At 50.5% G+C, this 19958-nt stretch overlaps 2 protein-coding genes across 4 annotated transcripts; one reads left to right on the top strand and one right to left on the bottom strand.

Annotated features, from left to right (window-relative positions):
• The first annotated feature begins 1739 nt into the window (after positions 1-1739).
• On the top strand, positions 1740-6240 carry Trappc5 (trafficking protein particle complex subunit 5). The gene is made up of 2 exons (XM_075971082.1): positions 1740-1866; positions 4197-6240. The coding sequence occupies exon 2, from the start codon at positions 4206-4208 to the stop codon at positions 4770-4772; it is 567 nt and encodes a 188-aa protein (XP_075827197.1). The 5' UTR covers positions 1740-1866; positions 4197-4205; the 3' UTR covers positions 4773-6240.
• Positions 6241-6371: 131 nt separating this feature from the next.
• Fcer2 (Fc epsilon receptor II) lies at positions 6372-18002 on the bottom strand. Of its 3 annotated transcripts, XM_075971077.1 has the most exons (13): positions 17724-18001; positions 15327-15430; positions 14478-14646; positions 14245-14382; positions 13969-14022; positions 12979-13041; positions 12725-12787; positions 12481-12543; positions 12310-12372; positions 12112-12201; positions 8255-8406; positions 8035-8141; positions 6372-7641 (listed from the first exon to the last, which is right to left on the bottom strand). In XM_075971077.1, the coding sequence occupies exons 4-13, from the start codon at positions 14279-14281 to the stop codon at positions 7437-7439; spliced, it is 897 nt and encodes a 298-aa protein (XP_075827192.1). In that variant the 5' UTR covers positions 14282-14382; positions 14478-14646; positions 15327-15430; positions 17724-18001; the 3' UTR covers positions 6372-7436. The 3 variants fall into 3 exon arrangements, with proteins under 3 accessions (XP_075827192.1, XP_075827187.1, XP_075827182.1); XM_075971072.1 differs by lacking the exon at positions 14478-14646 and having other exon boundaries at positions 15327-15440; positions 17724-18002; XM_075971067.1 differs by lacking the exon at positions 14478-14646.
• Between the last annotated feature and the right edge of the window lie 1956 nt (positions 18003-19958).

The raw sequence follows: 19958 nt of genomic DNA, 5'->3' as shown, positions 1-19958 counted from the left end.
TGACTGGGGAACAGCCAGAGACCCTGTTCCAAAAAGGAAACCAAAGCCAGGTGTGATGCTGTGTGCCCTTAATCCCAGCAATCAAGAGGCAGAGGCAAACAGAACTCTGTGTTTGATGCCAGACTGGTCTACACACCCATGGTTGACCTCTGGCTTCCACAGGCACAGGGCCTCCTCTTCTTCCCTCTCCTCCTCTTCCCATTTGGGACAGGATCTCATTAAGTAGCTAGCCCTGACTGGTCTGGAACTCCCTGTGTAGATCAGGCTTCCCTCAACTCATAGAGATCTACCTGCCTCTGCCTATAGAATGCTGGTATTTATTAAGGGTGTGTGCTCCCCTGTGCCTGGTGACATGCACATTTCTGCACGCATGAGCACGCACACACACAAGCACACCGCACACACAATATTAAAATGAGCTTAGAGTTGAGGATGCCGCTTATCAGCAGAACACCTGCTCAGCACATGTGTGGCCCTCAGTTCCACACTTAGCACAGAAAAACCAAACAATTCAGGTTACTGTTTCATACCATTTCAAATGTGGCTGCTAGGATGTTTTAACTAAAGATGTGGTGTCAGGGCATGGCTCGGCTGGAAAGCACTTGCTAGGTTTCAATTCCAGCACTGTGAAATAAATCAATTCATCATGCAGCTGTCATATGCCTGTTGGAAATATGAATGGACTTCAGGAAAAAATGACCACATTCTCTGCCTTTTGCATTTCCTCTTATCAAGGTCAGCTAAATACAGGAAGAGCTGGGCACATATGTCATCCCAGTGTCCAGGAAGCCAAGGTATCTTGATTTTGTGGCCAGCGTGGGCTACATAGCAAGCCTCTTTCAAACAACCAACAACCAACCAATGAACAGCACAAAAACGATTAAGGGGCTGGGGAGGCGTCTCCATGGGTAAAGTACAAGCATGAAGACTTGAGTTTGATTCCCAGTTCCAGAGAGAGAGAGAGAGAGAGAGAGAGAGAGAGAGAGAGGAAGATGGATGTGTTGGTGCACACCTATGACCCCAGAACAGCTGCCAGCGAAGTGTTTGTAGGGCAGATAGGATTTCCTGAGATGCCGCCAGCTAGCAGAAATGGTTACTCAGGTTCAGTAAGATAAACCCTGTCTTAAAAATAAGTCCCAGAGCAATAGAAATATCCACTCAGTGTCAACCTCTGGCCTCTCCTCACAGGAATATGGGCACACTGGACACAGACACACAGAGGAAATATTAGTGGTCAGAGGGCTCCGCAGGTAAAACCGCCTGCTGCTCAGGATGATGGCCTGGGTTTGATCCTGATGGAAGGGGAGAACTCATTTCTGCAAGTTGTCCTATCACTTTCTCTCCTGACCCATAGAAATACACAACAAATAAATACATGTAATCCTACGACTGTTACTAAAGCATTGGAGCCACACCTTTTGTGGAAGATGGAAAAACACCCCCGGATTAAGTGTCCTTCATCAGACGTCTGGGTAAACCGTGAGAAAATGCCGCACACCTACACCTCACAGGTATTCATAAGAAAACATGTGCCCCAGGGTATGTCTGTGCTCCTGCTCAAAGGCCAAGCCGGCTCTCCTAGTCCCCAGCAGGCTGGAGTTCTGGGCCGCTGACTTGGGAAGGACGCGCGCGCCCCCTAGCGCCCTTCTTGGTTACCGCATCACCCCGCTCCTCCGTGAGCTCAGTTTAGCCCACACGCGCCTGCGCACTCGGGCTTTTTTTTTTTTTTTTTTTTACGACGCCGTCAAGAAGTTCCGCTGAACCTACGGCAGCCCAGTTCCGGTTCAGACCTTTCCCGGCCCAACACTCCACTCCTGCACGCAAGGGGCTCGTCTTTTCTTTGTGCGTCCCGAGCAGCGTTCCCGGGTCAGTCTGTTTTGGGTTTTGGGAGGTAATGCGAGTTTTGGGGTCCCGGCCCTTGAACAGCTCAGCGGAACAGCCTTGTGGCGCTCTCTGCACTGTCTGCTCCCCAGCTGGGTGGCAGGATGGTCCGTACTGGTCTCCCAGGACCGGGTCCCTAGGACGTGCTTTGTAGGGGCGGGCCGTCGGCTCCGATGCATCCCCCCAGAAGTGACGAGGGTTTTCTGGAGACGCGTCGAGGTCCAGCTCCGGGGTAGAGTCTCCATTCACTGCTGGGGGCCCCTGCTGAAGGCACGGGAGGCCCCGAGGCTCCCAGTGCCTCCTCCTGGCTCCTCCACTAGTTTCCCCACCATCCGTGCAACCTTCTAGAGAGTTTGTGCGATGCGACCTCCCAATGGAAAATCTATAGTTAAGGGTCACCGTGGAGACGCCTAGACACCTTCGGTGCCGCCCCCCCCCCCCGCCCCGGATATAGGGTTGGGGATTTTCTACACACTCTCCTGGCTTGGCCCTGACTCACCCTCTTTCTGTCAGTCACTTGCTTTTCTGGAGGGGTTGAGCAGGAAGGTCTCCAGGGTAGTCTGGGCTGGAGCACCCGCCAGCTAGGGAAAACATAATTGACCGTCCTCTGTCTCCTCACCGTTCCTCAACCGTCCGCTTTAAAGGCAGGGTGTATTAGAGCCTTTCTCGTTGTTGCTGTGGTCAGATCTCTGACAGAGCGACTAAAAGAAGGACAGGTCTCTTTCTGTGACCATCCACAAGACATGGCAGGGGCCTGAGGCAGCTGGTCGCCTTGCATCCATGGGCAGAAAGCAGAGAGATGAATGACGCGCTCAGGTGACTTCATCCTTTTTATTCAGCCCTAGGGGGCGATGTCCACATTCAGAGTAGATCCTCCCTCAGTTAAACTTACCTGGAAATGCAGAGGTGTGTTTTCATGGTGATTCTTAAATCTAGGTAGTGAAGGAGAACCATCATGCAGGGTCTCACTGTGGAACTGACTCGGGCTGACCTCTTTCAGCCGTCATACTGCCTCAGGCCCTGAGTGCTGGGGTTACAGGTGTGCGCCTCTGCACCCAGTGTCCTGGACGCGTCTATGTCACCTTCAGTTTCAGCCGTTCTCTTGCCATGTGCTAACTTCTTGAAAGCTACGCTTTTATTCAGTGCGTCTTTGTGAGCGTGCATGGGCGGAAGAGGACAGCTTTTGAGAGTGAGTTCTCACCTACTATGTGAGTTCTGGGGGCTAAACCTGGGTTATCAGGCAAGTGTCTTTACTCCTGAGCCATCTTGTCGGTCCCGGTGATAGTTCTTTAGGAAGACTATCTGTTTGAAGTTTGTTTTGTGTATTTGGGTGTTCTGTCTGCACACGCACGCACGCACGCACGCATGCACGTCTGGTGCCTTCAGCAGCAGAATAGCTCCTGGAACTAGTTACGGAAGGTCCACATGATTCACCATGTGGGTGCTGGAATTCAAACCCAGCCCTTCTACAAAGCAACAAATATTCTTAACTGCTCAGCCTCCCCCCTCCCCCCCCATTTTGAGACAAGGTCTCATATAGCCCAGGTTGGTCTCAAACTCCATATGTAGCAGATGATGACCTCTGACATCTGATCCTCCTGCCTCTGCCTCCACCTCCTGAGTCCTGGGATTGCAGAAGTGTGTCACTGTACCTGGCTTGATACAGTGCTGGGTATTGGACCTAGGATTTCATGCATACTAGGCAAGCTCTGAACCAGCTGAGCTGGGTCCCCAGCTGCAAGTGCTTTTCATGAATAAGAAACCTCTTGGGTCTCCAGCTTTCGGATCGTTTCTGTTGCTCCCGTTAATCCTCTTTAAAGATTTCTTTTTAATTGTTTTTCATTATGTATATGCGTGTGTGTCTGAGTGTGGGTTTGTGCATGTGAGCGCAGTGCCAGCAGAAGCCAGAGGCACTGATTCTCCCTGGAGCTAGGGTTACAGGTGGGTGTGAGCCACCTGAAGTGGGTGCTGGGGGAACTGAACTCTGAACTCAAGTGCTTACAAGAGCAAGACGTGCTCGGAAGTGCTGAGTCATCTCTGCATCTTCACTACTTCTCATCTGTCTTCTTTTTCCCACTGGCTGGCAAGATTATAGAGCTCTCCTCCTCTGTGTATGCTTTGCTTGTTAAAGCTTATCGGGTGCGGTTTACCAGGAGTTTGAATGTCGGGTTTCCTTCTTATCTGTTTGGCACCGTAGTGCCCAACGCTGGTGCAGCTGGGTTGTGTGGCTATCCTAGAGCCTCTCCAGGCTCTCCCTCTGGCGCTTGGTGCCAGGCCTCATCCATCCATCACCCTGACTTTTGGTCTCCCTGCAGGGCGGCGGCATGGAAGCGCGTTTCACGCGCGGGAAATCGGCGCTGCTGGAGCGTGCACTGGTGCGGCCACGCACCGAGGTGAGCCTGAGCGCCTTTGCCCTTCTCTTCTCCGAGCTGGTGCAGCACTGTCAGAGCCGCGTCTTCTCTGTGGCCGAGCTTCAGGCACGCCTGGCTGCCCTAGGCCGCCAGGTGGGCGCCCGAGTCCTGGATGCCCTGGTAGCCCGGGAAAAGGGTGCCCGGCGTGAGACCAAAGTGCTGGGTGCGCTGTTGTTCGTCAAGGGCGCAGTGTGGAAGGCACTCTTCGGCAAGGAGGCCGACAAGCTGGAGCAGGCCAATGACGACGCTCGCACTTTCTACATCATTGAGAGGGAGCCGCTCATTAACACCTACATCTCGGTCCCGAAGGAGAACAGCACACTCAACTGTGCCAGCTTCACGGCGGGCATCGTGGAGGCTGTGCTCACACACAGTGGCTTCCCTGCCAAGGTTACAGCGCACTGGCACAAGGGGACCACACTCATGATCAAGTTTGAAGAGGCGGTTATCGCCCGAGATCGGGCCCTGGAGGGACGCTGACCCCACAGGAGATAAAGGATGAGCAGATCCCGTTCCTAAGCTTGTGTTGTGTCTTGTGTAGGGGCGCCAGATCTGCCCACACCCTGATCCGGGTCCTGAGTCTCAGGCTGAGGGAGTCCGGAGGCAAGTGTGTCAGGCATAGGGAGTGATAAGTTGACAGTGGACTGACCTAGCTTCTGACTTTAAGATGAGGTTGGAGGGTTGGGGGTACTGGGGAGATGGGGCAACTGTGGAATTATCTTTGGGGCCTGTAGGCTGGAGAGATGGGGACAGGGATATGAGGTTAAGAGGGACCAGGTCCTGGCAAACTGCCAATGCTATCACCCAGTTGGTCGAGTGCCTTGGGTTTGATTCCTTATGCCACATAAACTGGGCATAGTGGTGCAGATTGTCTCATCCCAGCACTAGGAAGGTAGAGGGAGAAGGATCAGAAGTTCAAGACCATCCTCCGCTACTTAGCAAGTTTGAGACCAGCTTTTGGCAGCACAGGACTCTTTCTTAAACAAGTTTCAGGCAGGGGGATTTTCCCCTTGAAACTCACGTTTCCTTAATCTACGTTTGCTCTTTTAAAAAAGTAGATGATAAAGGAGAGGGCATGGCCATATGACTAAAATATATATGGAGAGTGACTGTTCTCCCTTTAGACCTTTGCTGCTTCAGAGTGGCCTGTGGACCGTTAGCATCAGCACCAATAGCATCAGTGTCTTTGTCCCACATGCAGAATCCCTGGTCCATCCTAGACTTACTGGACCAACATTTGTATTCTAGCCCCATTGCCACAGGTATCCCTGGGTCGCTTATTTTGAGAAGCAGAGCTTCAGAGCATCAGAGTCACATAGAGGAGTTTCTAAAACTCAGGTGGTCGGACCCTGCCCTTTCAGTCAGATTCTGCAGTTTTGGGGTGTGCCTAAGAACTTGTTTCTGGTACATTCTGGAGAGCTGCTGGGTGCCCCAGGGATCCCACTGAGAACAATGGCACACTGACCTCTTGAAAGGGGAAGAGCCAGAATCGTCTGAGAATTTAAAGGCTTTAAAGGTAAAATATATAATTGGGTTTTTCGAGATAGGGTTTCTCTGTGTAATAGTCTTGGCTGTCTTGGAACTCTTTGTAGACCAGGCTGGCCTTGAACTCAGAGATCCACCTACCTCTGCCGCCCAAGTACTGGGATTAAAGGCGTGCACCACTGCTACCTGGTTTAAGGTTAAATATTTTTAATTTTTTTTCTGAGACAGGTTGCTGTCAGCCTAGGCTGGCTTTGAGTTTGCGGATGACCATGAATTCCCCACCCTTCTGACTCTATCTGAGGTTGGGTGTTTATCTTAGTGCCTCCTTACATTATTACTGTTTTAGGTAGTCTCAACTATGTTGTCCTGGCTGGCCTGGAACTCACTACGTAGACCAGGCTGGCCTCAAACTCAGAGATCTGCCTACCTCCCTAGTGCTGAGATTAAAAGTTGTGCGCCACCACCCCTGGCTATTTTTTTTTTTTAAAGACTTTTTATTTGTGTGTGTTTGTATGTAGGTTTGTGAGCATGAATGCAGGTGACTGGAGGCCAGAAGGGGGCATCAGGTCCCCTAGAGCTGTTGCAGGTGGTTGTGAGTCATATGATGTGAGTGTCGCAGTCTGAACTCCCATCCTTAGGAAGAGCGATGTGTCTGGATCCGCTGAGGCATGTCTCTAGCTCTCCACCTTGTTTTTAAAATTACATTTATTTTGTGTGTACCTGTAGAGTCAGAGATGTGAGATGCCTTCCTCTGTTGACTCCACCTTAAACATCTTAAAATACGTGTGTGTATGTGTGTGGGGCTGCACACACCACGGGGTACTGTGGAGGGCAGCTTTCAGGACATGTTTCTTTCCTTCCGCTACACGAGACTCAGGAGACTCAGGCACTGAACTTAAGTTATTGCTGACCCTCCTCTCAGCTTTATTTGGGGCTCAATGATTTGGCCAGGCTGGCCCAAGTAAGCCAGAGTTTCAAGCTTACTTGGATTATAAGAAAGTAACCAGTGCACCTGGCTATGGATCGGGTGCTTCTGAGCCACGCTCCCACCCCTCCCTACCCTGTCACTTTAGTCACGTAAGAAAAGAAATAACCAAGATACACGAGGTGTAAATTCCATGTCAGTTGCACTACATTCTCAAAGAGGCTCGTGGGCACCAAGTCTCTGAAACTGTCAGCTTCTACCTGCCACACCTGGACACACTGGACACAGCCTCCAAGGAGGGGAGGAATGCTGGGGACCAGCCATGATCTTTTTCACTGATGATTCAAGCTTGGTGGGAGCATTCACTCCCAGACCCTGGGGAGAGGGACCTCCGGTCTGTGTTGCAGAGAGTGGGAAGAATGGGAAAACGTGATAGGAGGGGTAGGAAGCCTCCTGAGAAATCTGTCCTCAGCTCCCTGGATGGTTCAGCCGCCCACATACATGCTGCATGGCTGGGCTGTGGTCGAGGAAGGCAGAGGGAATGGGATGGTCAGCTTAGGTCAGCAGTAGAAGCTTTGTGGGGAGCTGGCATCTACCAGCTGCTTCAGTATGGATGGGGGCATAATCATGAAGGCCTCCAGTCACATAGAGGGGTCCAGGCCTTGACAGGGGGTCCCCGGGGCCTGGTGTTTTCCATGATGGGAGAGACATCCACAAGAGTGGGCAGAGGTTTGTCAGGGTTCGGTTTTTGGAGTAGTGGGTCCTGTTGGGCGCTCAGAGGCTAAAGGGGCAGAATCCTCGTGGCATGTGGCCAGCTGCTCACACACCCAGCCTTCCAGGAAGCTGTGACAGAAGGCATCGTTCCACTGGCCGGATCCCCGCATCATTACGCAGTCCTCGCCCTGCCCTGCGTTGTTGGGCTCCCCGGGACTCCAGTTGCTGGAAGAGAGACACCTCCAGTCACAGGATGTGATGAGGGAGGTGTCCCCTTCTCTGCAGGTCCTCTGAGGTTGAGCCCTCTCCCATTACACCCCCATCATAGGAAAGGTTCTCCTGTTTGGGGCATCTGTACCTGGACCTCCCCTATTTCTGTATTCCCTCTATGCATGCAGCCCAAGACCCACCTTTCCAATCTATGCCTGCTCCTCACTTCCTCAAGCCCTACATCCTTTACTTATGGCTAAGAAAGCTAAGAAGTCCAGACCCCAGGGCTCGCTCTCCTTCACCTGTAGCCTGTGGGACCCTGAGCCCTGGACTCCTGCATGAGGTCCCATCCAGGGGCCGCTCCCTCCTTGGTGTTTCTCCCATCTCACTTCCCACAGGCCCCCTTACCTGTAGCCCACTGGGCTTCCATCCATCCATATGAACTCTCCCTCCACATTGAGATCCCGGAGGCCAATCCAGGAATCCTTCTTGTTGGTGTGTTTCATCAGGAAGTCCTAGGGGGAGATGCATACGGTCCTTCTCATCCGTTCCAGAAGGCCATGGTGGGATCCTACCCCGACCCCGGCTGCCATCCAGCTGCCCATAGTCTCCACAGAGCCCAAGCCACCTGCTCCTCCTGGCTGTGAATGCTGACTAGCCGCCCTTTTAGGTCACTGCAGGTGAATCGGGCCTGGATCCATCGCTTGGAGTCATTGCCAAAATAGTAGCACTTCTGTTGGAAATGGAGCCAGTTTTTGGGACACGTGCTGCATGCAACTCCTGGGGTCACACAGAAGAGAAGAGGCTCAGGAGCATTGTGGGGGCCACCCCTGACCCCCATGGGCAGAGTGTGCGTGTGCATAGTTTCTCTTCTGCAGTCACCCAGGGGTCTTTTTTTTTCATTCCTAGATTTTTTTAATATTTTTTTTTATTTATTAAAAATTTCCGCCTCCCATTTCCCTCCTCCTCTCCCCACTCCCTTCCTCCTCCCTCTCCAGTCCAAAGAGCAGTCAGGGTTCCCTGCCCTATGGGAAGTTCAAGGTCCTCCCCCCTCCATCCAGGTATAGGAAGGTGAACATCCAAACAGACTAGGTTCCCACAAAGCCAGTACATGCAGTAGGCTCAAAACCCAGTGCCATTGTCCTTGGCTTCTCAGCAGCCCTTATTGTCCGCCATATTCAGAGAGTCCGGTTTTATCCCATGCTTTTTCAGTCCCAGTCCAGCTGTCCTTGGTGAGCTCCCATTAGATCAGCCCCACCGTTTGTCTCAGTGGGTGAGTGCACCCCTTGCGGTCCTGACTTCCTTACTCATGTTCTCCACCGAGGGGTCTTGACTGGAAGAACTGTCCTGTCCCCCCAAGCTTAGAGCCTAACAGCCTGACTGCAGATTGCTTTCTTCATGGGATCCCCGAAACTGGCTAGTTCTTTGATGAGGCAATCTCAGCCACCAACACTATTACTGAAGACACCTCAGTGGTTAGCAGAATGGCAATTGTCACTAACCTCATAAATACCTCAACCACTGGGACCAGCAACAAGCAGCCAAAGCTAACCACAACTCAGCTACCAGCATTATGAAACATTTCCAGTTCCAAAGTTACTAACGCCTCCATGGTTAGTAATACTTTAATTACCAGAACCATAACCACAGACACCTCAGCCACCCACACGTCAGCCACAGCATCACCCTTATAGACACCTCAGTCGAAACAGAGATGGCTGAGTGATTAAGAACGTGTATAGCTCTTGCAAAGGACCTAAGTTCTGTTCCTAGCACCCACATTAAATAGCAGCTCACAACTACCTGTAACTCCAGCTCTCTGGGTCTGGCCTCTGCGGGCACCTTAAACTTACGTGCATGTTACCTCTCCTGTAACTAAGAATAAAATATTAAAAGAATATTTAAAAGGAAATAAAAAGGGAAGTAAAGATTGAGAGAGAGATTAAAACTGGAAAAAGTTTCATGACTGTCACACCTAGGGACAGACAGTACCAGATCTGAGCTCAGGCCCCAGGAAGTAGAACCATTTGCACGTGGGAGCTCTCAGCTGGCAAAGCACTGAACAAATTTGAGGTCTGAGTGTGGGGCTTATGGGTGGGTGCACCTGTAATTCTAGTGTTCCTGTGGTGAGGTGGGAAGCAGTGTGTGGTGTGTGTGTGTGTGTGTGTGTGTGAGAGAGAGAGAGAGAGAGAGATATCGAGATCTGTGTATGTGGTTTGTGTGTTGTGTGTGTGTATGAGACCTGTGTATGTGGTCAGTATTTGTGTGTGTGTGGTTTGTGTGTGGTGTGTATAGGTTGTGTATGTGGTATGTGTGTATGTGACCTGTGTATGTGATATGTATATGTGGTGTGTATCTGTGTAGGTGTGTGTATGTGGTGAGTGTATATGGTATGTGTGTATGTGAGGTACGTGTGTGTAGTGTGATGAGTGTTTGTGTATGTGTGAAGTGTGTGCTTTGTGTTTGTGTGTTGTGTATGTGTGTTGTGCCTGTGGTATATATGTGTGAGGTGTGTGGTGTGTATGATGTGTGTACTCAGAGAAAGGGTAAGAGGTAAGAAATCTGTGAACAGTGAACATAATCTTCTACCACAGAAAACCACAGGGGTTTTCTGCCGGGATCCCCAGAGTCACTGTCCCAAGGGATGGGAACTCCTTCCAACCAAGCAAAGTTCCTTCCTCTTGTCTTGTTCTTTGGGGCACCTGGGACTTTCCAGATGGAAAAGGGAAAAAGTCAAGGGCAATGAAGTGAAGGGGCCAGGAGTGCAGCACCGCGACCTCCTTCTTAGCCCGTGTTACAGGCTCTCAATGGCTCTTGGGCAAGCTTGGTGGCCTCCAGGGGCCAGTGTTTTCCCGATCTGAGGCATCCCTGGTGGAGGTGTCAAGTCCCTTAGCGCTGAGTGGGTCAGTTTATGGCAGCTGCTATGGTGAGGGTGAGGTGGGACAGGGGGAGGGAACATTATAGGGACATGAAAAAGGAAAGCAGCTCCTCCTGCTGAAGTCTCGCAGGAGCCTCTGAACAGCGGGAATTTCAGCACAGTTAGCATTTGCTTTGAAGGCTGACCGAGTGGCAGCAAGGACTTGTATATCTCTATATTCTTTCCATATAGGGATATTTTATATTAAAACGAGGAACTAAGCTCAAGGTCTGATCATGGTGTACAATCTCAGGTTGGACTTCATTCCTCCACCAGCTAAATTCTAGGACTCTCAAACAAGACTATTGGTTCTGTTTACAATAAGAATGCCCCATCTTCCTGCACCCCTGTGGCCTTTCACCTCATCAGTAGTAACCATGTTGGGAACTGCCCTGGAATCTCATTTAAATTCTCTGGGCTGAGCAAGCATGAGGACCGCAGTTTTGATCCCCAGAACTGATTAAAGCTGGACCTGGCAGCATGCACCCGTAATCCCAGCGCCCCTATTTAGAGCTGGCGGGGGCAGAGACAAGAGAAGCCCTGGATGCCTCTGAGCCAGCTAGCCTGGCTTATGCAGTGGCTAACAAGAGATCCTGTCTCAGATGAGATGGAAGGTGAGGACTGACACCTGAGGTTGTCCTCTGACTCCCACAGTACACCATGGCACATGCGCACACCCCCCCGTGCCTCACACACACATACCACACACACACACACAGAGTCTTCAGCAGGCCTTTGAGGATAACCTCAAAACCTACTCCCATCTGAGATTATTGGAGAGACCAAGATGCAGCTGCCCGAGAAGCCCACACCCAGCTCCTCCCCCCCCAAGGACACATCCTTCTCTTTCATGCTTAAATCCCTGTTAGGGCTAATGAGATGGCTCTGTGGGCAAAGGGGCTTGCTGCCAGGTCTGAAGACCTCAGTCAGTTCTCAGAACCCATGTGGTAGGAGAGAACCATCTCCTGAAAGTTGTCCCTGACCTCCAAATGTGTGCCCTGGCATGCATTTCCTCCACCTTTCCGTACACACACACATAAAATAAATAAAATGTAGAAATAATTTAAAAAAATCCATGTTGAAATCTCTCTGGATAAACTCCAGTCCTACTTCACACTGGCTTGTCCTGCATTCTCTGAATCAAAGACAAAGAGCCCTGTTTTACCCGAGTTGAGGTCCCTAGAGGGTTAAGGAAACTCCGCAGGCTATGGAACTGTCCTTCTGTCCCTGCCACCTGGGTAGGGCTGCTGCTGATCACATCCCCCTCTAAGCCTGGCTGGGCAGACTCCAGGAATGGAAGAAAGCTAGTGGTGGTTAGCCTTACCCAGGAAGAGGAAAACAGCGTGGACTCCGCCCCAGCAGCAGGTGTTCTTCTACGTCCCCATCTATCCTGGTCCGTGCCCATAACACAGATCCCTCAGTCACATCATGCCACACAATCGCATCAGCACAGCCTCCTTGTATGACACACATGCGCGCGCACACACGCACACGCACGCATGCACGCACACCCAGGATGTCCCAGGATGTGGTTACAGGCCACCACTGTGGTGGTAAGTCAGACTCACCCTTTGATAGTAGCATCTCTATCTTCAGCTTTGCCACCTCTTCCTGGAGTTTCTCCAGAGAATCTGAGGCTGTACGCTTCTCATTCAAGCCTTGGGGGACCAGGGATGAGGGCAGCGTTCAGAGACTGACCGGCAGCTCCCAGCACCACCCGCTTCCCACTCAGTTTGCCCCTTTCCCCTGGCCGTTCCAAGACTCACTCTGGGATTTGATGTTGATTAGATCCTCTAGGAGTCTGTTCAGGTTCTGGGAGAGCTCAGAGTCTGAAAGGCATAGGGATGGGTGCAGGTTTCAGAGACTGACTGGCAGCTCCCAGCACCACCCGCTTCCCACTCAGTTTGCCCCTTTCCCCTGACCCTCCCAAGTCTCACTCTGAGATTCGATATTGGTTAGATCCTCCTGGAGTCTGTTCAGGTTCTGGGAGAGTTCAGAATCTGAAAGGAGTAAGGCTGGTCTCAGAGATGCTGCGTATGGATCATCTGCCCCTTCCTCCGCCCTCCTTTCCTTCCTTTCATCCACCATTCCCCATCCTGAGCCTGGCCTCCAGCCTCCTGTGCCCCTGTGGTTCTCAGGGTAGTGGTGGTGGTGGTGGGGCTTCCTCTCATCCTGTCTTACCCTGAGTTTTCATTTGCTTCTGTTCTGTTTGGAGCTCTTGCATGCTTTGTGACATCCGAGCAGCTGCCCACAGAGAAGAAGAACTCAGTGATGAGAAGGTTCCCCTATCCCAACCCTGCCTTTTACTCCATGGGCCATAGGGCTGCCTGTTCCCTGTGTGGTTTGGAGCAGCATTTGGCTGATCACACTGATTCCAAGGCCATCCCAGCCTTCCCCCTTTCCCATCTCAGTCTGACAGGAGGTGGCTGGCTCACCCTGGGATTTCTGGGCCAACTGATTACTCTGGTATCGTTGTAAGTCCTGGGAAACATGAGAGACTGGGACAAAGGGAAGAAGAAGAGAGGTGTTGTTAAGAACCACAAAGACCCACCTTCCATCCATCCATCCATCCATCCCTTCCCATCCCTCTTTTCTTCCCTCCCTCCCTTTCTCCTTTCTCCCTGTGCAGCTCATATTGCTCTCTCACTTGCGGTCCTCCTGCCTCAACCTTCTGACAGGCAAACATGCCTCCACACCCAGTTAAGGCAGAACACTGCACTTCAGCCCAGTCCTCCATGCAGGGGCCTCTTTCACATCCTCACAATGACCGCAGCTTTTTTTGTAGTTTAGATGGAGCAAGTTTAGATGGAGCAAGTACAAGGGACAGACAGGCTAGAACTAGAACACAGCTAGTAGTCAGCTGTGCCCTCTAGTATTAAATATGAAGTCAGTAGCCATATTTTCTGAGGGCTTTCCTCCCCCTCCCTTTCTCTTTCTTTATTTTTATTTATATATATTTATTTTATTTGAGACAGGCTCTCGTCGCTCAGGATGCTCTGGAACTCAGTATGTAGCCAAGGATGAGCTTGAACTTCTGATTCTCCTGCCTCCATTTGTCAAGTGCTGGGATGGCAGGCAGCCCCGTGGTGCTCAGCTAATGCAGCAGGGCAAACACTCCATCAGCTGAACTACATCCTCAGCCCTGGAGGCCTTGATCTTTCCTCACTTGTTATTTCGCTATTTCACACCTGTGTTCCAGAAGGGCACTGGGAGGCACCAGTGTTTTTGTGGATATCAGGTAACAAGACAACTAGGCTTCTCCAGAGACTGGAGAAGTTTCCTCCTGGGATAGAAAAGGTATTCTAGGGAGAAGGTGACATTGACGCAGCCCCCCGCAGTGATCACTGGCAGGGAAATGGTAATCCCTGGCTATCCCAACCGTCACTTCTGCTAGCCCACCTTGACCCCCCCCCCCCCCCCCGTACCATTCTGTACGGCGGCAGCTCCCAGCTGTTTCAGATTCTTCTCCGTTTCCCAGTCTAAGGGGGTCAGTGGAAAGAGGAGCAGGTAAGAAGGATCGTCGTCTCCCCACACCTGGCAGCTGTGGTTGGGGGTACAAGCAGAACCAGGGGTGCTGGGCGACTGGGAGGGGGACATTGAGATGGAGCAGAAGATGGGGAGATCAGGTTCCAAAGAGGGTGTTGGGCTCCCCAGGCATTGGGATGGGAGTAGAATGTCTCAGTTATTGGGGATGTCCTTACGCCACAGAAGAAGCAGGGTCAGCACGGCAGCCCACATTGCTGTACTCAGCAACCCCACCAGCACGAGCTGTGTCCCCCTTCTTGCACAGCAGGAACGCTTATGAGGAGGCTCCCAGTATCTGGTCCCAGTATCAGGTTCTGCAGAGAGTGTCGAAGGGTGCAGGGGAGTGTGGGCTCCATCCACCTCTGTCTCCCAGAGTCTCAATAGCCAAAGTTTTTATCTAGAGCCTCACCTGAAGCAGAGGGTCTCAATTTTCTCCACGTGCAAACTGCCCACCACTATGTCTATGTGTATGGCTCATGTCCATCAGTCCTCCTGAACTTGGTCTGTCTATCTCTCCTCTGTGTGTCTCTGAGTCTGCCCGTCTGGGTTTTGGCTTGCCTAGTCAGAGTCTGTCCACACTCCAGCAGGCAATAAGTCTGACTTCAGTCCAGGTCATTTCCAGGGAGACAGAAAGACCCAGGAGCTTCTAAGCCTCCCCACTTGCAATGCTGGGGTCCCCAGTCTCACTTCTAAAGGACAGAGCATTCTTTTTCTAGTTTGTTCTGACCTCTGACTCTCCACTCTTATACCTTGATCCTCAAGTCCTAAATACTCTCGTGTTTGTCCCAAATCTTGAGCCCCTTGCTAGTTACAAGACACCACATCCCAATTCCTGCCCCATATGGAAGTCCAATCCCCAGATAGCACACTCTGCAGGCTTCACCTTGATTCTCGAGTCCCCTACTCTGTCTTGATGTCCCCCACACAGGCCCCCGGCTCTTCCTTACCCTGGTTTTGAGAACTCATTCTGAATTCCAAGTTCCGGTTGAAATTGGCCTTCAACTCTATGCGACCCTGAGCTGCCCAGCTGGGACTTAGTTTTGTTGGGAAGGGGTTGAGTCACAGGAGGAGGGGCCCCGAGTTTCCCTGTCCCACCTGGCTGTGTGCCACCGACATCCGTTAATACTCATCTTCCCGCTTTACCCTGCCTCCTGGCCTTTCTTGGAAACGCACCCTCTTGGGTGAAGAGGAACTGAAGAGGCCCCCACCTCTCCCGGGCAGAATGGGTGCCAGCTTTGGCCCCTGGGAACTGCCTTACCTGAATATTCATTGTCCTCCATGGTAGTCCTGCTGAGATCCTTTCAGTGATGGTGCGGGCACCTGCCTGCCGAGGTGGCTCTCACTGAGCAGTTCGTCAGAGCTCTGGAAGCAACTTGGTTTCAGTGGACATTAGGATAAGTGTCATACTCTCTAGGAGTGTAGGACAGCACCTGGGACTTGGAGCTCTCAGGGGCGTTGGCTGATTTTGTTTAGTCCAGAAGTTGAATGTTGTGGTGAGCTTGGGAGATATGGCTAATGTAGTCTCAGAAGTCTCACAAGTCGAGCACCCAGAATGTATCACACAGGAGACACGCGCGTGTGCGTGCGCGCGCACAGACACACACACACACAGCAGGTGCTCGAGACATGTGACATGTCTTTTTTATCTGTAAAAAGTTGATGTTTAGCATATGTGTATATGTCTGTATGCGTTCAGGTATGTGTGTGTGTGTGTGTGCAGGTGGGCTTGCATGCATGTACATGTGTCTCGTGTGTGCTGTAAGCTTGTGCATGTGCGTTAGTGTACACACCTGTGCACACGTGTGCAGAGGCCAGAGGAAGACATCATGGACCAGCTCTATCACGTTCTACTTCATTCCCTTGCTACAGGTCTCTTACTGAGCCTGGAGCAGCCAGTAAGCTCCATTGATCCTCTTGTCTCCACTCCCTGACTCCAGTGCTGAAATTACAGGCATGCTTTCATGCTTGTATATGACCGTGCCTGGGTCGGTCGGTTCGTCGGTCTGTCTGTCTATCTAATGTATTATCTATCTATCTATCTATCTATCTATCTATCTATCTATCTATCTATCTATCTATCTATCTATCATCATCATCATCATCATCATCATCATCATCATTATCTATCTATCTATCTATCTATCTATCTATCTATCTATCTATCTATCTATCTATCTATCTATCTATCATCTATCTATCTATCTTTCTGGATGCTGCTTGCCCAGCAAGGGAGCTTATGTGCTGAACCTTGTCTCCGGAGTTTTTTTGAGACAGGATCTCTCTGTGGCCTGGAGTTTGTGGATTGGGTGAGGCGGGAAAGCCAATGAGTCCCAGGGTCCCTTTTGTGTTCATCTTCCTGGCCTTGGGACTCCAGACCTGGACTGATGTGGGAGCCAGGGGTCTGAACTCGGGTTCTCATGCTGGCAGGGCAAGCTCTTTACCCACGGAGCCATCCTCCTGGCCCTGCCTCGCACACTTAGCAATGCTGTGGGGTTGTGGCAGGCCCGTTTGGATGTGTACAACTTTCATCGTGATCACTCTAAATGCTTCTGGATCTGATTATAGTCTTGGTTAAGGGCTCCATTTGTGTCAGGCTCAGAGATAGCATTTTCAGCTCTTCTCCCTATTTTTTTTTTTTTTTGGCTCTTACATTTAAAACGTACTTCTATGCAAGCCTGCCTGTCAACAACTGTTCTCTCTTTGCTGTGTGATTATGGGCAGATTGCACACCCTCTCTGAGCCTTAGGAGCATGATGGTGTGGGGCAGCTATCCTCTGCCTAACAGCACTGTAAACTGATTCTGCCATCAGGGGAAGAGGCCAGAGGTATCCCTACTCCCGGCAGCTGGATCAGGGGCAGGACCTGGGCCTGAACCAGGCTTCTCCCTGGGAGAGTACCTTGGTTTATTCATTTACCAAAAAAGTGAGCAGCAATTTGACTCTATTTGTATGTAAAACACAAATGAGGTGTTTAGTACCCCACTGATTGATACTTGGGGAGTTTAGCCTCATTCACGGAATGAAGTACCAGATGGGAAATCATCTGTCCACTCCACACAGTGATGAGACAGGAACACTGTAGCCCAGCTGCTCCCCTCGCTGGCGACTTGGCCTTATTAGGGAGCTGGCTTCTAACAGAGCAGCAGACTCTCACTTTCTGATCTGAGAAGTCTTGCCCCCTCCAATACCACTTTCTCTGGCTTCCCATAGCTTTTCCTGATCAGCCTCTAGTTGAGCCACCAACCAGTATTCTCAACCCAACTGTGTTAGATTTCAGTATCTAACCCCTGCCCCCCTGCATCAGTCAGTGGTGTGCTGAGCACCTGATACGTTTCTTCCCCCTCATACGAATAGAGTCAAATTGCTGCTCACTCCTTTTGTAAATGAATAAACCCAGTCTCCCAGGGAGAAGCCAGCATCTCCTAAGATGAGGCCTCTTTATTCTGTCTACGCTGTTGCCCCTGATTGCCAACTGGGTCTCTTGTGGTTTACTCTTGACTTAGTTCAAGGTAGTCTCTTTCAAGGAGACTTTGCTGTCCAGTACCCATAGCTAGTTCCTGATACAAAGAGGCAGACCTCCCCACCACAGACACACACACACACACACACACACACACACACACACACACGTAACCCACACATAGACACAAACTCACTTGAACTTGGAGTCCGTTGTCCTCTTGGTGTGTGTGGGCCACTTGGACAAGGCTGCAGATCCAGTGTGCTGGGGACACTTCTCTTTTGTCAGCAGCTCACTAATGGCTTCTATTTTCACAGACTTAATTATGGGCTTGCCACTTGGGCAACCACAGCACGCACAATGCCTTTTTTGGTACTCTGCAGAACCTGGGGAAGTCCGGGCTATTATTACCTTTATTTCTCAGGTAAGTGAACTGTAGGAGACTCAGTGATGCCAACCAGCACTCTTGAAATTCAGAAGAAATTGGCATAGCCTAGATCTGAACCAAAGCTACGGTGGACTGAGTCACTGTGTGAGGAAGAGGAGAGAGATGGAGAGAGGGGGAAGAGGGAAAGAGACAGAGGAAGAGGGATAAGAGAGAAGGGGGAGAGGGAGAGGAGTAGGTGAGAGAGAGAAAGGGAGGAGATGGAGAGAGGAGAGAGAGAGAGAGAGAGAGAGAGAGAGAGAGAGAGAGAGAGAGAGAGAGAGGAGTGTGTGTGTGTGTGATACAGGAGTGACAAAGCAAGAAAGAGGAGAAAGACAGAGGAAGAGAGGAGCGTGAGAGGCAGAAAGCTACGAAGGAGACATAAAGAGAAAGCAGACAGGGAGGAGAGGGAGAGGACACAGGTGAGAAATATACAGCCAGAGAGAGGAGTGAGACAGAAGAAAGGGAGAAGAAGGGACAAGGACAGAGGAGGGCATGTGAGAGAAAGACAGTGAGAGAAAGGATAGGAGTGCATGGGGCGGGGATGGGGGGGTGGACACTGAGACAGGAGGAGATGTGATTCTCTCTCTCTCTCTCTCTCTCTCTCTCTCTCTCTCTCTCACACACACACACACACACACACACACATACACACACAGGTGTGTTTATGCAGGTCTGTAATCCAAGCACTTGGAGGCTGAGGCAGAAGGACTGAATTCAAGGCTAGCCTGGGCTACACAGTGAGTCTGAGGCCAGCCTGAGCTACATGGAAAGAAGTTATCGTAGAGCAAATGAGAACTCCAAGTTAAAAGAATAAAACACTCAAATATTGACAGCCATGCTCCATCTCTTAATTTAGAAGCATTCTAAATTCTGAAAAATTCTTAGTGTCATATATATATATATATATATATATGTATATGTATATACATACACACACACACACACACACACACACACACACACACACACACACACACATATATATTAATTTTCACGACTACCCCAGAAGCTCAATGCTTTGGAAATCAGGGCTGTCTTATGGAAGTCCAGAGATAAGTAACTTGCCTGAGATTCACAGCTCCTAGATGGTAGTGCTGGCATTTAAATTTAGGCAGTGTGGGCGGTTTCTACCCAGCCTCCCACTAACATACACTTCTCATACTCCATCCGGTCTGTTGTTCTTGCTGTGATTGTTTGTTTGCTTGTTTGTTTTTTCCACAATCTAGAATCAACTGGGAAGAGAGTCTTAATGAAGAATAATTTAGATCAGATTGGCCCGTGGGATTTTCTCTGGGGGACTGTCTTGATTATTACTTGGTGTGGGAAGAATCAGCTCTAGGTAGAGTCTTGAGCAGTGGAGTCATGGAGAGAGGTAGCCGACAGTGAGCAAACCCGAATGCATTTTTATTTCTCTCTGCTCGTGGCTGTGTCATGTGACCAGAAGCTCCTGCCTTGATGGACTTTTCCTGCAGTGATGAATTTATGATTCCTTTCGTTCCTAATTTGATCCCTTTCTTTTCTTTTTGAGAAAGGGTCTTTCTTTGTAGCCCTGGCTGTCCTGGAATTTGCTACATAGACCAGCACAACTCCAAACTCATAGAGATCTGCCTGCCCTTGCCTAAGAGCTGGGATTAAAGGTGTGTGTCACAGTGCTCAGCCCTATTTTATTTTTGTCAACATACTTTTTAAATTGAAAATGTTGCAATCACGGTTTTCACATCCTCTAGCTTTTCCCAGATCCTCCTCACCCACCTAACTCCACGCCTTTTCTTTCTTTCTCCTGAAACACACCACCCCTCACACTTGCAAGCCACATCCCACAAAACCACAAAAATGGGAAACATGCAAGCAAACCTAATAAGAGAGAAAGTGTCCCACCAAGGCAATATGAGATGAAAGTATACAGAAATACCATTGGATTTGTTGTGTGTTGGTCAGTTGGGTATGGGGCCTGCCCTAAAGTGTGGGTTATATACTCAGTGAGACTCCATTGGAGAAAACAAA

Source organism: Microtus pennsylvanicus, chromosome 1 (genome assembly GCF_037038515.1).
Source record: "Microtus pennsylvanicus isolate mMicPen1 chromosome 1, mMicPen1.hap1, whole genome shotgun sequence".
Taxonomy (NCBI): domain Eukaryota; kingdom Metazoa; phylum Chordata; class Mammalia; order Rodentia; family Cricetidae; genus Microtus; species Microtus pennsylvanicus.
Note: the sequence above shows the minus strand (reverse complement) of the source record. Positions and strands in the feature narration are given on the sequence as shown.

Coding starts and splice junctions, on each gene's coding strand:
- Trappc5 (XM_075971082.1), top strand. CDS start 4,206: ATGGAAGCGCGTTTCACGCGCGGGAAATCGGCGCTGCTGGAGCGTGCA.
- Fcer2 (XM_075971072.1), bottom strand. CDS start 15,348: ATGGAGGACAATGAATATTCAG. Junction 14,023..14,244: donor GACCCTGCTTCTTCTGTGGC/GTAAGGACATCC, acceptor TGACCCCCTTAG/ACTGGGAAACGGAGAAGAAT. Junction 13,042..13,968: donor AGCTGCCGCCGTACAGAATG/GTACGGGGGGGG, acceptor CCTTTGTCCCAG/TCTCTCATGTTTCCCAGGAC.